This window comes from Hydra vulgaris, chromosome 05 (assembly GCF_038396675.1).
Source record: "Hydra vulgaris chromosome 05, alternate assembly HydraT2T_AEP".
Lineage (NCBI taxonomy): Eukaryota > Metazoa > Cnidaria > Hydrozoa > Anthoathecata > Hydridae > Hydra > Hydra vulgaris.
Genome location: NC_088924.1, coordinates 5082501 through 5104116, shown reverse-complemented (window position 1 = coordinate 5104116; position 21616 = coordinate 5082501). Strand labels below are relative to the sequence as shown.

The window sequence follows — 21616 nt, the reverse complement described above, 5'->3', positions numbered from 1 at the left end:
TATATTATAGGCAGTAAAAATTTCCAATACATTTTTGTTTCCTAATACGTTGCGAATTCTTCAAAACTATAATGGCAACATCATAAGATGATTTAGAAAAAATATAACATAAACAAATTTTTGATAGTGTTCAAAAATAACATTTTATAAATTATTTAAATATTGAATTTCTTTTTATTTTGTTAACATGCTGCATTCATTGCTTTCGTCTAATCGACAACAAACAGATTGTGGCTTTCTAATCTTCGATGTAGTTGGAAGATTAGAAAGCCACAATATACTGGTGATCAGAGGTAATTTTATGGGGCGTGTGATATCCCTCAAAGAAGATGATTTTTAAGTTATACTCGGTTTTTTGAGAAATGATCGGGTATTTGACATATTTCAGTCGGTTTTTAGTTTTTTTAAACAGTCAGTACTTTTTAAGGATTCATCTCCCCCTTTCTCGTTTTATTTGTAGACCCATCTCTGTTCATAATGGTATTTAAGTTATTATAAGCAATAAATAGTTGGGATGGGGTATACACTTTTGTGAATTTTTAAATCTTTTTTTTTTTTATTCAATTTCACGCTAATGCAAAAACTTTCCATTTTTATGTCAATTGCAATTGGTAAACACGCTAACATTGTTTACCAATTGCAGGGTTCCTCGGTAGAGCTTAACTAGCTTTTGTTATAATATTTGATTTTATGTTAAAACCTTTATCGTAGATTAGAGTAATTTGAGCACACTAAGCGAAAAGTGGAATGTTCAAAAAAATAGTTATGCAAGATCAAAAATTGTTGCGAATAAACAATTTTTAGAAATCCCTACTCATAATCCACTTAGATATTTAAGCACCCATTTTTTTTTCTTAAAAACACAGAGGTTTTAAAAAAGTAGCAAATGTGCTCATATTACCCAGACCACTTGGTAACATGAGCACTTTAAATTAGCTCAAAAAATTACATTAGTTAAGTAATTCAATATGAATTTGACAATTAGAACTACATTTTGGAATATAATAACTCGTAAACAAACTTTTTGTTAAAATAATACTATTACGCTCTAAAATTAACCTACCCAGTTAAAAATAAAACCGCGTCCCACATGGGTTCTGCGTGGGTTCCGTGTGGGATTGATGGGATTTACGTGAGACGGATTTTCCCATGTGGTATCTGTATGGAAATTTTTAACCTTAAACCCATGTGGGTAATCCCACATAGGTTACATGTGGGAACCATATGGTATTTACACACATGGGAAATCCCACGTGGGTTTCCTGTGGGATTTGCATGGGAATTAATTTGAAAGCTGGAAACTAAAAAATAAACTTTTTAAAAAAAACCAAAAAAAAAAAGTTTTAAATCGACATTGCATTGCTTTACAATTATTGTGTGAAAATATTTTATATTAATATAGAGAATGGCAAGCAAGTATGTAAGTACCACGTATAATGTTTATCTTTCTTTATAGAAATAAAATTAGAATTTGTGCAAATAGACGTATTATTAGAATAGTATAATAGTTATTTGAATTTAGATCTTGAGTAAATTATTTGCAAACATTTAACTGATGCAAGTTGAAATGTTGTCAAAAACCAATCTTGCATGCATGGGACACTGCAGTGTCCCACAAAGAAATGCAGGTTTAAAAGTCAAAGAAATCCCAATTTTCTTTATTAAAAAAAGAAAAAAATGGGATGAAGATGGGTTTCTGTAACTTTTTTTATGCTTTAAAACTTTTAACTTTAAATATAATAAGGTCCTTAAGACTTAAGGGACTTAATGACGAACTACATTGAGGAATAAAAACAGGACATTTACAGAAACTTTTCAATTTTTAATTTGGAGTACAACAGTGTTATTGGGAATAAAGCCTCTGGGTCTAGTTTTCAAAGTAATATGATCTAAAGTAATGTTTAAATAAAATAATATGCTTTAAAATGCATATAGTTATACATATAAATCCTGATAGTTAACTATATGTATAACTAGTTACATATCATTTGTTATAAAAACTTACTTTTAAGGTTATGCTTGAACAAATTTGTACCAATTAATTCAAATTCAAGATTTAGTTAAAGTTAATGTTAAAGTTCTTATTCATTCATTGTTTTTGTTAATTTTATATTTATTTGTTCAAATTTATCAGTTAGTACTTTTTTTTACTACAGTAAGAATGTTTATCATTGTTGAAAAAGATTTTATTAGTAACTTAATTTTATTTTCAACATATTTTGACAACACCCTTTATATTTTAAATGATGACGGCTTTACTTTTCTATTGATGTTAAATTTATTACGTTTCAATAACTCAGATTGAATCTTAACTGAATTATTGTAAGCTTTGTTGGGGTTTTTTGTATATCAAATGGTGTTGTAAATAAAGTAAAAATAATATATATATATATATATATATATATATATATATATATATATATAACATTAAAACAATAAAATTGATACAAAATTTCACTTTAAAACGAATACCATTAACATTGTGGTGATAATAGCATTAGCAAACTAGTATTTATATATTATTATTATACTATAAATAAACGGTTTTTTAATTCATTTTATAAAATAGAGACTGACAACTGATAATTAATGGAAATAAACACAAATTATAAAAATCATGTAAACTTCATTTAATATTTCTAAATACTATATTAATGTTAGTCTACAAAGTTAAAATCAATTTAGAGCATTGTTATTAGTTCTTTTGCGATTCGCACTTCCATTTTTGTTTCTCAAATTTATAAAATAGGCGTTATCAAACTGAGTCAATTTTTTGCCATCTCCCATTGAAAATGATGTCAGTTTTTGTTATCATATTATGATGGTATATCTGAATTGTTAATATAATATAAAAAATGCATACACCATCAATTTATTTCTGGTTCAATGTTAAAATATATATATATATATATATATATATATATATATATATATATATATATATATATATATATTTATATATGTATATATATTTATATATATATATATATATATATATATATATATATATATATATATATATATATATTTATTTATTATTTTTACTTTATTTACAACACCATTTGATATACAGCAAACCAAAAGCTTACAATAATTCAGTTAAAATTCAATCTGAGTTATTGAAACGTAATAAATTTAACATCAATAGAAAAGTAAAGCTGTCATCATTTAAAATGTAAAGGGTGTTGTCAAAATATGTTGAAAGTAAAATTAAGTTACTAATAAAATCATGTTCAACAATGATAAATATTCTTACTGTAGTAAGAATTAGTACTAATTAACAATTTTGAACAAATAAATATAAAAGAGTGAAAAAACAATGAACAAATAAGAACTTGAACTAAATCTTGAATTTGAATTAATTGGTACTAATTTGTTCAAGCATAACCTTAAAAAATAAGTTTATATAATAAATTTTATGTATAACTAGTTATACATATAGTAAACTATCAGGAGTTGTATGTATAACTGCATGCTTTTTAAAGCATTTTATTTAATTTATATATTACTTTAGATCATATTACTTTGAATACTGGACCCAGAGACTTTATTCCCAATTACACTGTGGTGCTCCAGATTAAAAATTGAAAAGTTTCTGTAAATATCTTGTTTTTGTTCCTTAATGTACTTCGTAAGTCCCTTAAGTTTTATGAACCTTATTATATATAAAGTTAAATGATTTTGAGCCTAAAAAAAGTTACAGAAACCTTCCTATCTCGATTAATTAGATGAACTTATATTTGACGATATTCAATTTTTGTTAAGTGATAATAACAATGTTGTTGTTTTCCAGCCTAATAAAAAAAGTTTACACATACGATCAAAAGTGTACAAACTTGGTGTTCTATTATTTATTTTAGTAATTTTCAATGATTATTCATTTGTAGCTAACCACAATGACACAACTTGTAATATTTCATCTTTAGCTGTAAACAAATTAAAGTTAATAAAAACAAAATCAGCTTTATTTGAAGCAGTTATATTTTTAAAAAATAAAGAAAGTTCGCTTCAGTCAAATATTCTTTTCAAACACCTTAATGCTATGAGAAAAGTTAATGTTGATATAGTTTTATATACTTCAGATATTATATGTAGAGCATATGAGTATTTTGCTATGCGACGAAGTTTATATGATTGTTTGTGTAGTAACTACAAGTTGCCAAGTATAAGGACTTTAACACGATTGACTTCAAAAATAAGCTCAATGGAGGACCTAAGTTTCTTAAATAGTATTTTTATGAATTTAAATCCATTGAAAAGAACTTCCATACTACTAATTGATGAGGTCTATGTCAAAGCTTCATTACTTTACCAAAAAGGTGCTTTGTTTAATCAAGCAGTAAACTACCCTGAAAAGTTAGCTAAAACAATTTTATCATTTACGATTAAATGTCTTTTTGGTCCAGAATTTATATGTAGAGCTCAACCTGTTGCAAATCTTTCCTCTGAATTTCAGTTTGCTCAATGTCAACAAATTTTTGATACGATAAATAATATTGAAAATAGTAAGACACTGTTAATAATTACTGATCGTAACCGTGTAAATCAAAGATTTTTCGGAATGTTTAAAACAGTTGATAGTAAACCATGGTTAACAACTTCAGGTATATATTTATTGTATGATTATGTGCATCTCTTAAAATCTATACGAAACAATTGGTTGACAGAAAAGACTGACGAACTTCAATTTTTGAACAATAAAGAACTGGCTTTGGCTAAGTGGAGTGATTTGGAAACTTTATATAAAACTGAGAGCAATAGTCTTTTTAAACTCTCTAAACTTACAGCTAAATCAGTTTATCCAAAACCAATAGAGAGACAATCTGTAAAGTTTTGTTTGTCTGTTTTTTGTGAAGAAACAGTAGCTGCATTAAGAACGCATCCAGAGATTGAAAATAAAGCATTTGAAGGTACTGTTGTATTTATTGAAAAAATAATATTTTTTCGAATGTTGTAAATGTCAAAACACCTGGTGCTAGCATTCGATTTAGAAATGAATTATGCGGAGAAATCCACTCAGTTGGTGATCAACAGTTACAATTGCTACGAGATATTGCTGAACTGTCAAATTTTATGAAATCTACAGGTAAGCGTAACTTTGCTGAGTTATGGAACAAAGTATGTCTTATTAGGTTGGTTTTCAACAGATCCACTTGAAAAAGCTTTTTCTAAGCTTCGACAGGGATCTGGAGGTACTTACTTTATAAACGCTAAATCTGCAATTGAAAATATTCAACATAGTAAATTGTATGGATGGTCATTCTTGTGACATATGTTTTAAAGATATTTCTACTGATTAAAAAGAACTTCTGGATAATATACATGATCTTAAAAGTTCAGTTAATAAATCTACATTAGAGGCTATAGTTTACATAGCTTGGTATGTGCAAAAAAGCGAAATAAAAATTTATGATGATTCTACCAATTATTATTATAAATATGGAAGTTATCTGTATAGCCAGATTATGTCAAACTAACGGTAAGTTTTTTTAATAATTAAAATGCCTTTAAAATGCTGTGTATCTCTTTGCGAGTCGAACGATCTCAACTACAACAAAAATATCAATTTATACAACTACAACTACAATATCAATTACAACTACAACAAAAATATCAATACTCAACTACAACAAAAATATTAATTTATAAATTCCCGAATAATCTAGAGGAGAGAAAAAGATCTAGTGAAGCTATCCCATAAACAGAGGCGGACTTGAAATTCCTTCTGATACTCTTGTCTAATGGTCAATATTTTGCTTTTTTTTTTCAAGGTGCTACTGACCCTTTATGCAGAACATTTTGTGTTACTCAGCTTCAGTTCATTGCTGCATAAATATAAGCTTAAAATCACAAAAAAACAATGCAGTTTATATTCTGATATTTTGCTAAAGTATTACAAACTAATTACCACTCTCAAAATACTAAAGCTATCATAATTTATGTGAAAATTAGTTTTGTAATTTATTATGCCATTTAATTGTTATGTTTTTTATTTTCTCATTAGCCTATATATCTCTCAATATGTTTGGATTTGTAAATATTTACCCTGTTGAGATTTGAAATATGAAAAATATGATTATCTTTTAACAATTTTTTGGTTTTCTTTTTATATTTCCGTCTTTACTAGACATTATTATTATAAAACATAGACTGCCATTACACCCTACCTAATATAAAAATATATCAATATAAGTAAAAGTGAAAGTTTAATCGGCCTTCAGTTTTTACGGCATTTTGCGCGATGTCGAGGCCTGTTATTATAGAAGGCCGTGAGTGTGACAAAAAAGTAAAGATACTTTTGCATCTAGTGGCTATTGCACCCAACGTCTACATCATTGAAAAAGTAGGTTTTTACATTTTTGTTTTTGTTTTTTTGTTTAACTACTTATCCGAATTGATCACTTTTTTTCAGGATTCTCCTCATGGGTTCAAGCTCATTATGCATATTATGTGTTCAATTACCCATTATACGTTAGTCATTGTAAGTAATAAATTAGGAAATAATTTTTTGTGAAATATTGTAGTCATTAATGACTTCAACCTGGCTACAAATTAAAATTGCTCGACTAATAAGGTTCGTTATTAAAATTGCTCTCACTCTCCCTCTCTGTATGTCTCTCTCTCTCTGTCTCTCTCTCTCTGTCTCTCTCTCTCTGTCTCTCTCTCTCTCTCTCTCTCTCTCTCTCTCTCTCTCTCTCTCTCTCTCTTTCTATATATATATATTTATATATATTTGTATTTATATTTTTTTTTTTTAGAAAATGTTTGAAGAAAGTTAGATGATACTAAAAACCTTGGTAAAAAAATTGTTATTATGCAAGCCGAAGCGATTTAATTAATTCAATCGACAAAAGACGGCATGTAAATCGCAAAAGAAAAAACAATATTTTTAATATTCATTTTGGATGTATTGATTAATAGCATTTATTTTAAAATAAATTCATTTTGCAACACGTTTTTCGATTTTATAAAGTTTCGTCATAATAGTTTAAGGTAAATCCCACATAGGTTATAGGTGGAAAACAACACATGTAAAAGATCAAAAATGCTACACATTTTGAATACCAAATGGAATAAAGTAGCAAATACCAGATTAAGTTAAACCTCTCTGAAAGCTTCGACGATTAATTTTAAATTACTATTTAAGTAATTTTTAAATTAAAAGAATTTTAAAAATTATCATAACAGCATTCGGACTTTCATTTGTCTAGTATTGACTACTTTTATACCATTTGGATTATAATATGTGGCATTTAAGATCTTTAACATGTAGTATTTTCCACCCTTATCCCATGTAGGATTTACCACATAAAACCCATATGGGATTTACCATATGAAACCCACATGGGACAAAGTAATAAAATCTATATGGGTTACATATGGTAGAAACCCACGCGTATCCCATATGGGATTTACTATATGGAATCCATGTGGGATTTACCATATGAAACCCACATGAGACAAAATAATAATCCCCACATGGTTTACATATGGAAAAAATCCACGCGTATCCCATGTGCGCTTTTTCACTGGGTATGAGCAATAAAAATTCAGAATTTTCGAATTTATATTACATTTATATTTAGTATTCTTAAAATAATAAAATTTTTAACTATGCTTAGTTTTTATTTACAAACTAATTAAAACCACTTTTATTTTAGGACTTTAAACTAGGTAATGCAATGAAAAACAATGGATAATTTGAGCATGCTAATATTACAAAAAAATTGCATCTTTTATTAAAGTCAAAACTAAATGTTTCAATGCATAGTTTTTCAAACAAAAATGGATTGGATTGTTGGCTAATATATTTTTCTTTATGAAAAAATAAATTTCATTGTTTTAGCACCAAAGTTTTGCGCCACAGATTTATTCATGCCGGATGATATTATTTAAACAATGCAAAAAAAAATTCTGTTTAAGGAAAAGGTATTAGCATTGAAACGAAATGGTATTAGCGTAAAAGGGTTTCTATCTAAAAAAAGATGCTAAATGTGTAGGAATCGTTAAGAATAGAATATATATATATGTATATATATATATCTATATAAATATATATATATATATATATATATATATATATATATATTATATATATATATATATATGAATATATATATATATATATATATATATATATATATATATATATATATATATATATATATATATATATATATATATATATATATATATGAATATATATATATTCGGAAAATTTTTCAGTACTCGATTTATTTTATATATCAATTACTGTAAAATTTTCTAAACTTATAGTTTGTAGTACTAAAATGTATATGCAGGAGTGAATAAATAAAATTATGATTTTTTTGTTTTATTTGTAAATATAATTCTTCTTGCATAAGTTGTAAGGTGAAAATGGTTGCAAATGCTCTTCAATATATATTGAAGAGCATTTGCAACAATTTTTTTGAGCAGTTGAGATTAAGCTCTTCAATATTGAACTCATTTCTATATATTCATATTGAACTCATTTCTATATATTTAATATATATTTTAAATATTGAATATATATCTATATATTCAATAAATATCTTATCTAGATTATGTATTCAATATATATTGAAAAGCATTCGCAACAAAGTTATGATCTTCGCCCAGACAACATTATTTTTCTTGTTTTTAATTTTCTTTTACCTGGATGTAGTTTTCATTCTTTAGCTCATATATATACGAGCAACTAGAAAAAACTACATCAACACAACCAAAAAACAAGAAAAGATCATTTTCAAAAAGCAAAATTTAAGCAAACAACACAATTTTCCATCAGTTTACATGAACATTATAAACTTTCCGGGTGAAATTGATAACGTAGATAATAGTATTAATTATACTCATTAAAAATATTATAACTATTATTAATGAGTATAATAAGCTAATGCTTATTTCAAATTTGCCTAACCATTATTTTTTTTAGTTAGACTTTTTTCATTAATTATTCTAGCTAGTTTTTTTTTAATATTAATTTTATAATAACTTAATTTATAATGAAGATAAGTCATTATGAAACTGAATTATTTTTTGTTGTTTTGGTGTTGTTGTTTTTTCAAATTAATGAAACTTTATATTTTTATTAACTCTAAAGTTAAATTAGTGTTCAATAATTGACTAATATAATAATGATGTGACTGCCAACTATAAATAGTAGTTTATCAAATTTAAAAGTACTTATTTGCGCATTTATTTTCACAAGTACAAATAGCAGAGTTTGTTTGTGTTGCTTCTGTTTAATGATTTGTAAATATAACAAAAATAATCTTCCTTATCGTATATTTAATACTTTTTCTAATATCATTCTTTTGAAATAGTCTATGGAAGCAATTCATAAAGAATACCCTGATCGTCAAACTTCAAAAAGGTTTAATATACTTAGAAGTTGTATTCATGTTAAAATGAATTCAAAGCATAAATATTGCATTGGTGCACCAACCATACTCATATTTAATGGAGAAGCATTTGTTTTCTACCAGAATAATAGTTGCTTAAGTGGGGATTTCCATTAGATAAACTTGGTGTAAAAATTTTAGTTGCTGATTGTTTAAAATTCGAAAATCATACAGTATAGAGTACCATTTCTTTAAACAATATAACTGGTGATGATGGGTTTTAAATGTTATAAAGTGTTCACAGTTAACCCGTAAAATTACATCAAACATTAAAAAAAATGTGTAATTTTTCTAACTGAAGCTATAAGCAAAGAAGAAATAAAACCTTATTTTGAAAACATTAAACACGAACTTGAAAGATTTCCATCTTGTAACATTTGGAACAATGACAAACCAATTTGCATGATGACTCTGGACTTAAAAAAGTTGTTTTTGCACGTGAAATGATTACCCTAAAAAAATAATTCTACTCTGTCATGTTTTGTAGACATGATTTAGAAGAAATTTTGTTGACATACACACTTTTTTAAATTTTTGTTTATTTAAAAGACTTATAGTTAAATCATGTTTCAAGGTATTCTCTATTTAATAGAACCAAACCTTGTTGGTTTAATAAAGTCGGGTATGAGGATTGATATATTTGGGCGTTATTACCCAACGTAATGAAACTTTAAAAAAATTTTAAAAAGTAATAATATACAATTTTTACTCTTATTTAAATGATAGTGTTATTAAAAACATAAATAGAGGTGGTGATGTAGAAAAATGACTCAAAATTGAACCAGGAAAATCTATTTTAGAGGATTTCTGAAGGTGAAAAAAAAGAAACATCTGAAAGAAAAAATGTTTACTTAATGTTACACTTAATGGACAATTGCTATTTACATTTTTTTCAACATTTTTTTTTGTTTGTATTTATATTTTAAATTAATCAAAATATTATATTCTTTATTAAAATTTGTACAAAGCTTTTACATATTTTAGTTTCCATAAAGGAAAGTGACCAAAGATTTTATATAATTTAATATTGGTTTTTTTTCTTTTGATTAAACTCAATTATGTTTTTTTTTTTGAGGGAATCGTTCGTCATGCGTGAAAAGTGGATATTTATTTGTTTTAGCAATTAATTTCAAGTTCGTTATTTAGCACGGCAATGTTTTTAATTCAAAAATAAACTGGTGAAGTCGTAAGCAGTTCTAACAAATTATAAGAAACCGTATAAGCTTTCAAAGTTACATAATACAAAACAATAAAAATTTTGTTTAAATCATAATTATGCTTAAAATAGTTAAAATAGTAAAGCTCATGATATTTGTTATACCATAACATTTATTTGTATATTTATAGTCTTGATGTGTAAGCAATATAAAATTTATATTAAAAAATTGTTTTTTAAAATATATATGTGTGCTCTTAAAACAGTCCTTTCAAAATCTTTACATTTTTAAAAATCCTATTAAATTATGCCAATCATGAGTAAACAGAATGGTAAAGAAGATCATGTTTACTGTTAAAAATTTAAATATTTGCGTCACAAACGCGTTATTAAAACATTAGGATATTAATGTAACAAGAACCCCTTTATTTGAATGAACACTTATCAACTGCAACGCCTACTAGGTGTTAATGCATTGTAAACACCTTTTTTTGCGTCAACGGCTTTTTACAGCAACACTTAAAAGGTATTAATATAGTACTACACGTCTACACCTTTTACTTTAACATGAACACCTTTTTTAGTAAAAGTGTACCCTAATACTTTTTTTTTTTTTAATTTTTAGTTATTGCTTTGTGCGATAAAATTTCATTATTTTTTTACTTATATGTTGAATGGCATATTTTTTATTTGAAGTTTGAATGGCATTTTTTTTAATTGAATGTTGAATGGCATTTAAAGATAATAACCAATTTTAATATTACTTATGTGAAAATTCTTTTAAAAAATTGTTTCGAAAAAAACATGAACTTTTTTGCAAATCAAGTAACTAAAAAATTTATTCGCGCGTAAAACGTATTTACTGATTATCAACTCACTGTTTTCCTTATTAACTTTAATAGTATATGGAATCCGCGGTGTTCCGTTTTCTATCCATAAATTAATTGCTTTGCCACTTCTTTTGTTCTCATTATCTAAAAATAATAAACGTGAAAACATATATTATTATACTTGCTTAACCAAACTTTTTACCTTGAAAACTTTTAACCTTAATTGATTTGTTTAGTTCTTTTGATTACTAAAAGGAAGATTTGGTTATATATATATCTTATAAAAACAAACTTTTCAAAAGTTGGTTTAATTATGAACAACCCTGTTTATATATTCTAATAAATTAGACGTAAAAAAGCAAGTGAAAACAAAGTTAAGTTCAGAAACTTTAAAAACTTGATCATAAATGTTTTGTCGTGTAACTTAGTTACTCATTAATAAGTAAAAATTTTATTTTAATAACATGCAATTGTATATGAAAACGTTCTTAAAAATAATAACAAAAATTATCAATTAAAACAATGGCATTATTAAATAGTGACAATTAAAACATATATTTAAACTCGCATTTTAAATACCTTCTACTTTTTTGGAAGCTGAACATTTTGTTTTTTTGAATATTATATTTCAGTATTAAGGTAATGTTACCACCTGCATAAAATTAATGGCCGAAGCAAGAACAAGATATTTTTTTTGTCTTATCGCCGAGCGATGCAATACGATATATATTTTTTACAAAAATTCTTTAAGAGTATAAACTAAATAAATGGACAGAAGTTTACAAAAATATTAACATTAACATCGTCTTTATTAAAAAGAGTATCATAATAAATCATATATATAAAAAAAAAGCCCAACAACAACAACAACAACAACAAAAAGAAGAGAAAATGAAAGATCTAAAAAGTTTGATAAAATGCGATTATATTGATGATTAGTAGTTTGAGTTTTTAACCACTACGCATTCCTCTAACAATTTATGCAATTTATTTTCAGGTTTAACCCATGTTTCATATATATACTTTCTTTTATTCCAACTATTCTTAAATTCTCGAACTATCTTCCATCTATTAGTTTGTTGCTGATTTTTAATATTTCGCTTTTTATCTTTAACTTCGTTGTTAATTTTTTTGTTTTTTTGTTTTATTATTTCAAACATAGACAAAATCATTTCGCGCTGTGCAAAAATAATTTTTTTAATTTCATTAAGTTCAGTTTCTAAAAAAATGACTTTTTGACAATTAGCGTTCAAATTGTTTGTGATATGTTTGTTTTTGTTATCTTCATGAATGTATTAATTTCAAGTTAATCGAGTCGTTCTTTTAAAGTTTTTATATTAGCGGAAGTAATATAAGCAAAGTTCATTACTTGTTCTTTCAAAAGTTATTCAGTTTTTTCCTAGATAATATTACTTTGATTTTTTACTATATCAGCTACCATTTCTTTATATTTTCGAGCGTTATTGCTTCATCTATTGCTTTATTTTATTATTTTAAATTTTTATAAAAATTTTCATTTGGTGTAAGTTATTTTACAAGCAATTTAAAACACGTCTGATAATGCTTAAAACTTTTATCTAAAGTGGCATCTTGGTCTGATTTAGGCTTTTTTGTTTGTTTGTTTTTTTTAATATTATAGTTTTTGAATCTTATTTCTACCTTTACTTGTTCTTTGAGCGTTCAAGCCCATATAGTATATAAATAAAGTTGAATTTTTTTGCTTGTTTTCTAGTTGGTTCTAAATAGGTATTAGTTTTGTCTTTTTAAGAACTAGTTTACGAAAAATATATTGTAACTTTTATGTATTTCATTTATAAACAAAAATTTACAACAGTTATTATAAACTGTAAATACACGGCTTGGTTAAGGAAAAGAAAAATTTAGCCTTGTCGCCAAGCTTCTTCAAAATATGAATGTTAACAACATGTTTAATTACGTCGTTAAATTACACCTTTTCGTAACATCACAATCAATATATGCAAAAAATACCTATGTAGATGCAAATATATTAGGAACAAAATTTTAATATTATTAAAATTTTGTTCCTAATATATTTGGAAATTAGGAATAAAATTTTTTGAATAAACAGTATTAAATTTATCAAATAAAACATATTGAAAGTATTTATTTGTTGAATGCAAACAGTTGATTTTTAAAAGTTTAAAAATTAAATCAAAGCGTGTTCTTTGCACACAGAAATTATTACCTTGTTTCTTTAAAAATAGATTATTAAAATAAAATCAAGTGAAAGACTACACCAACCAAAATAAAAAATTTAATTAATTAATCAAAAGTTAATCTTAAACTTGATTAGTATGTTCGAAATATTATTCATTTAAAAAAAAAATGTTTGTAAAGTCTTTAGTTTCTTTTTCTTTCTTTTTTTTTTTTAATCTAATTTATTCATGGACATTACTTTTAGTTAAGATAATCTTATTTTAATGCTATTATTTTTGTAAACATATTGTTGTTTTGTTTATTACTCTTAAAAAGTTTTTGCAAAAATTATATATTGGAACACAGTTCTCGCGGTAATACAAAAATAATCTCTTCTTTATGCTAGGTTTTCACATTTCTTCAACAGCAAAACATATTGTTAAAAATTTTTTTTGAGTGATTTATCCAAATATATTGAGTCTTTCTTTGTAAAAAAGATGTTTGAGCTCAGTAACTACTTTATTTGCTCTGAGATGGATTTGCCTTAGTCTTTTTTGGTTCTATTGAAATAGAGTGACCATAGTATATTTTTAAAGCAGCATACCTCTGCTTATAAACAATTTTTTGAGCGAACATTATCTTTGCTTTTGATGTTTCTAAATCAACCTTTTATTTAACTTTTAGATTGTCTGATACAATTACAATGAGGTCATGTTAAGCGGTAGTTATCTAATATCTTCTTTTTCTATTGTGTAGTTGTTTGTGGATTTGTTTTCTGTTTTGCCTACATTGATCACTTTGCACTTGTATTTGTTGCAAAACAAGAGCTTATTTTGAGACAAGTCTACTGTTTTGTTGATAAATTAATCCCATAATTTTACAATGATCAGCGTATACTTAGTGTAAATCATTACACTTAATAACATTCGATTGATTTATAGTCAAAACAGAATGTCGTTAGTGATAATATTAGGGATACCATTAATTAAAAGGCGAGCAATAGTGGGACAAAACCTGAGTTCTTAACTAGATAAACTTTTTGATATATCTTCTTGTTGATGTTCATTTTTCTTATACGTAAACATCATGTAACGATGTTTACGTATGAGAAAAATGAGAAGTGCACTATTTCTAATAGAAGAAGGAGCTTATACACAAGACAAGCACTTAAAAATAAAGCTAAAAGAGCTATTTTAGATTTTTGGTAGATAAATTAGCTTTAAAACACAGCAGGACTAAACAGAAGGAAATCTTTCATATCACAAACATATTAATAATGAACTGTAAAGTTTATTATCAGATTTCCGACAATGTATTCCTGAAATAATAAAATTGCAGGTAATTTTATTTGCATGGCCTTAAATTTTTAATTTGTTTAGTATATATTTAACACTTATTAGTAATAAAATCACTTATCATAAATATTTTGAACTATTTACTAGAGGGACATGACGAATGGCAATCAAGTAAGTAACACAGGCGTAATATAGTATTCAAAAGTTTTTAAGGTATGGTATGGAGCTGGTCAGAGGCGGATGTTCTTCAAATCAGAGCGCAGTTTTTGGAAATACCTTACCACATCATACCAAGCATCTATCGTTGCCGAATTTGATATCAATAATATTCTAATGATATAGTGTAAATTAGAGTGCTAAAGTAAAAGTAATTTTGGAAAATGCAGATTCAGAAGGGAAGAAACAATTATTTTGTATTGGTTTAGATGAAAATATATATAAAAACACAAAAATGTACTTAAAGCAAATAATTCTGAAGGAAAAAACTTCATTAAAAGTGTTGCTGCAGAGCACTGTCTTACTTTTATACATGAGGATGAAAAATCTCACAGGATCTAATTGACACGCAGAACAATACCCGTTGTTGGCGCTACTGGGGATGCTCGTGCTCTTGAAACATATAGTGTACTTGATGAACATGACAGCCTGAAAAGCATCCATGATATTCTTTTAGAAAATTCTGCATCAAACAAAAACTAGAGGAATGGCTTGGTGGTTAATTTAGAAGACTTGATAGGAAGGAAACTTTACACAATATGTTTTAGCCTTCATCAGAATGAACTCCTACTGAAAACCCTTTCTAAGTACTTAGATGGATAAACAACCAGCACACGAAACTTTAAAGGAAAGATTGGAAATAATTGCTTCTTTTAAAATTTCATAGACAATGTCAAGTAGAGTTTGAAACAAGTCAAACTTCTACATTTCAAGAATATACTTTAGATGAAATAGTGGAAGATTTTAAATATGATCGAAAGCTTCTTCACAAAACGCTCGGGTTTGAGATATTACTCATTCTCAGAAAGCAGTAAACTTTTAAAAAATAGTTTTTCTAATTATAATTTATCTGGCAGCTGTTTATAAAGCTTTTTCAACAAATGTATTGAGCTGCACTCTTTACAATTAAACTTTAATTACGTTTAATTACTTTTTTTTTTGCTTTTAGCAAGTTTTTGATAGTCACGATTCTTTTATTTTCAGAAACAAAACCAGTAATGGAATATAAAAAAAAATCATTCAACTGAGTTGGAATCGTACTAGCTGGGTATCTTTTTTTGATATTGGTGATCTTGCTTATATAGAAATGAAACCACCAACAAGAAAATAATTTTTTGATGAAGATATTTATACATTCATTTAAAATTTAAAAAAGCCTAATATTTAAGACCTCCCCTCTCATTCCCAGAGCGTTGAGAGTTATGTCAGATTAGTTTCTAATGCTTCTAACACCATATTTAGATTTGAAGCCTGTCATAAATCTAGACTAACAAAATCATTTTTAAATGGTTGACTATAATAATAACAAATCCTTATATAAATTATTAGCATTAATAAAGCTCGTAAAACACCTTTAATTTGAATAAATAGGTTTATAAGTGTGCGAGTTTTTATCTCTTTTATAGTAGTTATACAACGAAAGATCTAAAACTTATATAATCTTTTGCCAAAAAAAATTGAAATTTTCAATAACGTAAAAATTGATCTTAGGGTTACTGATTTAAAATGTCTTTTAATAATTTCGTTTAATTTTTGTTACATTAAATAAGATAATTTTCTAAAAAAAATAAGTTTAAAATGTTGACAAATTTGTATGTTTACCATACGGGATGAAACATCGACATTAGTGATGCTAAAATAATACCTATGGAATTTCTCAATCACCCAAGACGGGTAAAAGATGTGTTTGAGAACTTAAAAAAAATCGTTATTATTATTACAAGGACCAAGACTTTCGTTAAAATGTTGTTTATAGTATAAGCATTATCGATTAAAGATTTAACAAGACTTACTTTATATAAAAATGAAGTGAAAATAGAATAGTTTGTGTAAAGTCCCGAAAAAAATATCTTTTGATAAAAAGTGGTAGTTATTTATTGTATATATATATATATATATACATATATATATATATATATATATATATATATATATATATATATACATATATATATATATATACATATATATATATAAATATATATATATATACATATATATATATATATATATATATATGTATATATATATATATATATATATATATATATATATATATAAATATATATATAGATATATGCATATATATATATATACATATACATATATATATATGTATATATGCATATATATATATATATATATATATATATATATATAGATATATATATATATATATATATATGCATATATATATATATATATATAAAAATGCATATATATATATATATATATATATAAATGCATATATATATATATATATATCTATATTTATATAAATATATATATAGATATATATATATATGCATATACATATATATATACATATACATATATATATATGTATATATGCATATATATATATATATATATATATATATATATATATATATAGATATATATATATATATATATATATATATATATATATATGCATATATATATCTTCTATATATATAAAAATGCATATATATATATATATATATATATAAATGCATATATATATATATATATATATATATATATATATATATATATATATATATATATATGTATATATGCATATATATATATATATATATATAAATGCATATATATATATATATATATATATATATATATATATATATATGTATATATGCATATATATATATATATATATATATATATATATATATATATATATATATATATATATATATATATATATATATATATATATATGCATATATATATATATATATATTATATATATATAAAAATGCATATATATACATATATATATATATATATATAAATGCATATATATATATATATATATATATATATATATATATATATATATATATATATATATATATATATATATATATATATATATATATATATAACGGGTCCGCCATCTAATTTTTTTTTTCAACTAGTGCTTATTTCGTGAATAGTAACACTTAGCTCTTGTCTGATTTAACAGATAATTAGTTTTATCCTTCCGCTAAACAAATATGGTTGTGTATACGCTTGAACAACGCTGGAAAACATTGCGACATTACTTTGAAAATCATGGTAATGTTGCAGAATGTGTGCGAATTTTGAAAGAAGAGAAGCACCGTCAGCTCTGTATGTTCGTTATCTTGTGAAAAAAGTGAAAGAAACTGGCATTCTCATCGATAAACCAAAGCGTGAAAAGACAAAAACAGTGCGAAAACCCGAGAATATTGCTGCTGTGGCAGAAAGTGTGCGTGAAGCGCCATCAACATCAATTCACCGTCGTTCTCAACAATTAAACATTTCGGAGACAAATCATTGAGATGAACTTTGCATAAAGATCTAGGTATGACGCCATACAAAGTCCAATTGGTTCAGGAGTTGAAGCTAACTGACCATCCAATGCGTTTTCGCTTCGCTAAGTGGGCTTGCGATCGACTTACATAAGATGCGATTTTGCCAAAAAAAATCATCCTTTCAGACAAAACTCATTTTGATTTTGGCGGGTATGTAAACAAGTAAAATTGTCGCATTTGGGGCACAGAAAACCCGCACGCATACATTGAAATTCCGATGCACCCAAAACGAGTCACTGTTTGGTGCGGATTTTGGTCAAGAGCCATAATTGGGCCATTTTTCTTCGAAAATAAGCAAGGAGTGGCCGTTACAGTCAATGGCGATCGTTATCGGCCCATATTAACCGAATTTTTGTTCACAAAAATTGAAGAGGAGGATATTGGCAACATTTGGTTTCAACAGGTCTGCGTTACGTGCCACACAGCCCAAGCTACACTCAATGTTTTGCGCCATGTTTTTGAAGATCGCATTATCAGTCGCAGAGTTGATGCCGTTTGGCTACCTTGGAGCTGCGATTTGACACCGTTGGACTATTATTTGTGGGGTGCCCCTAAAGATAAGTGTTACGCCGACAGCCAGAGACAATTGACGCTTTAAAGGACAATATTCGTGAAGCCATTGGTCAAATACAGCTGCACACAATCGATAATGTGCTTAAAAAATGGACCGATCGTGTAGGCTACTGCATGGCCAGCCGAGATAGCCGTTTGAATGAAATTATTTTCCATTATTAACCGGAAGGATTGTACTTTCAAATAAAAAAAGACATTTGAGAAAATATTCAGTATTTTTTTTTAAAGCATTTTCAAAAAAAAAAAAATTTATTTGGCGGACCCGTTGTATACAGTGGGGTGCAAAAAAAAAAGCCACAATAATATTTTTTCTTCATTTTAAGTATAAAATGTATAATTAAGCAAAACAAAAAAAATTGGATGTGGCAATGAAAATATTAGGACAGAAAAGGTATGTTTATATATAAACTAATATTTAAATAAATAAAATCTTTAAAAAAAAAGAATAATATGAACACATTTAATATTTTAAAAAACATCTAACGGATGTAGAAATTGGACGAATTATTGAAGCTGCTGACCAAGGAGAGCCTCACAGAAGCATTGGAAAGCGTTTTAAACAAGAAAAACCAACTATTAGTATATTGGTAAAGAAATATAAACACACTAGTAAAACTGAAAGGTCTGCTGGATCTGGGAGAAAGCCTAAAACTTCAAAAAAAGAAGATCGCTACATTCTTAACGCTGTCAAAAAAAAATGTTCTGAGATAAAACTAGATTTGAACCTTACTAATATCTCAAAGTGGACAATATCTAGCAGAATAAAAGCATTAAGTGATTTTTTTTCTGGAAAGCAAATTAAAAAACCCTTAGTTAGTGAAATCAATCGAAAAAAATGATCAAAGTGGTGCATTGAGCACAAAGATTAGACATGTGAACAATGGGCTAAAGTTATCTGGAGCGACGAGTCTCCTTTTGTTTTGTTTTATAATGGTCGATCTCACTGTTGGAAATTAATTGGGGAAAAATTCAACCCCCAAACATGCAAGGCAACAATTAAACATGACAAAAAGATTAATTTTTGGGGTTGTTTTAGTGCACACAAAGTTGGAAAACTTTACCGGGTGAAGGGAATCATGGAGCAGCATATGTATCATAAAATCTTAGTTAATTAGCTTGTACCAAGTATAAAAAAAATTTTTCCTAATAGTGACTACATCTTTCAACACGATAACGATCCTAAACATACAGCACGGTTGAATAAAAGATATCTAGAATCTAAATTGATACCAGTTATGTCTTGGCCAGCACAGTCTCCTGATTTAAATCCAATAGAAAACCTTTGGTCTATATTGGATAGAAAATTAAAAGATCGTAGAGCAACAAATGAAGATGATTTGTACTAATTCTTTTTGATGGTTTCTTTTTATTATATGTAATATACAATGATGTTATAAACATTTTTATCAAAGTTGTCCTATATTACTTTTATTATATGAGTCTTACTCATTTTTTGTTGCTGTTTTTATAAAAAAAATTAGTGTGGCTAATTACATATATCGTTATTATTTGTTTAACAATTTTTGCTTCTTTTTCTCTCTTATTTATATTTTTTATGTTTTTTAGGTGTCACTCGTTTGACTAGTATGTGACTATTTGAGTGACACATAAACAAGTATTATTAATTTACGATCAGAATTTGCAAATTTTTATTGATATGGTTAAATTAAAAAAAAAATTGTCAAACAAAAAAAAATAATGTCCCAACGATCGTCAACATTTAATTCTATTTTGTTCATGGTTTTTTTAACATTTTCATTTTAACGGTTTTATTTTATTATAACAATTTTCTTTGTAACAATTTTTATTATACCTGATGACGCTGATCACAATAGATCAGGGAAATATCGAATATTATATGTTGGAAGAAAAACAAATATATATTTTTTCGAAAAAGTTTATACGCAGCCATATTTATTAAACTTTAATAACATTGCATCGTTTAACAAGAAAATGTCTTTCAATAACATAATTAGTAAGAACAGAAAAATATTTTTAAAAGAAAATACTGCAGATTTAAAATTTCTGGAAGATTAAGAAAGTAAAAGAAAGTTTGTAATTGGTTCAGAGGATATTAAGTGAAGAAAATTTAGTCAACTTAATCCTTTTACTTAAATAATTTAGTTTAAGTGTAACCTTTGTTAATTTATTTTCTTTTCCACATATTCTAAAATGAAATAAAAAAAACTATAATTTTATTTTAAATCAGGCAAAAGAAAGCATAAGAAAGAAAAACTGTTTATATTTTTTTCAAGTTTGAGGATGAAGCACTTTACAGTGAACTTATAGACACAATTCTAAGCGAGGATTCTTAAAATCTTTCTTTTACTGCTATAGTCAGTGATTTATCTCGAAGCGTTTTACAGAAGGTAAAATTTGCAATTTTTTTACCAACCTGGCGTTGATCTTCTAAAAAATAAAAGCAGCCAGTCTAGTGCTTGTAGAAATATTAAATAAAAAAATAAAACATGTCAATCAGTTCAAAAGCAGATGTTTTGGTAGCCATTGGTACATCTGTATGATTAAATCATTTTAATAGCAAGAACCTGTTTGAGCTAAACAAAGAAAAATTATTAAAGAGAGATAGAATGCATAGTTTTGTTAACATCAATTTAGAGACTTATCTACTTGGATTACCCCT

General features: G+C 26.0%; 1 protein-coding gene across 4 annotated transcripts in view; it reads right to left on the bottom strand.

Moving 5' to 3' along the window:
* The window catches only part of LOC136080484 (uncharacterized), a 210776-nt gene that overhangs the window by 110405 nt on the left and 78755 nt on the right, over positions 1 to 21616 (bottom strand). For all 4 annotated transcript variants that reach the window (XM_065797198.1, XM_065797199.1, XM_065797201.1 and 1 more), the window contains one exon: positions 11442 to 11537. In XM_065797198.1, the coding sequence (XP_065653270.1) occupies positions 11442 to 11537 (96 nt within the window). The remainder of the gene's footprint in view (positions 1 to 11441; positions 11538 to 21616) is intronic.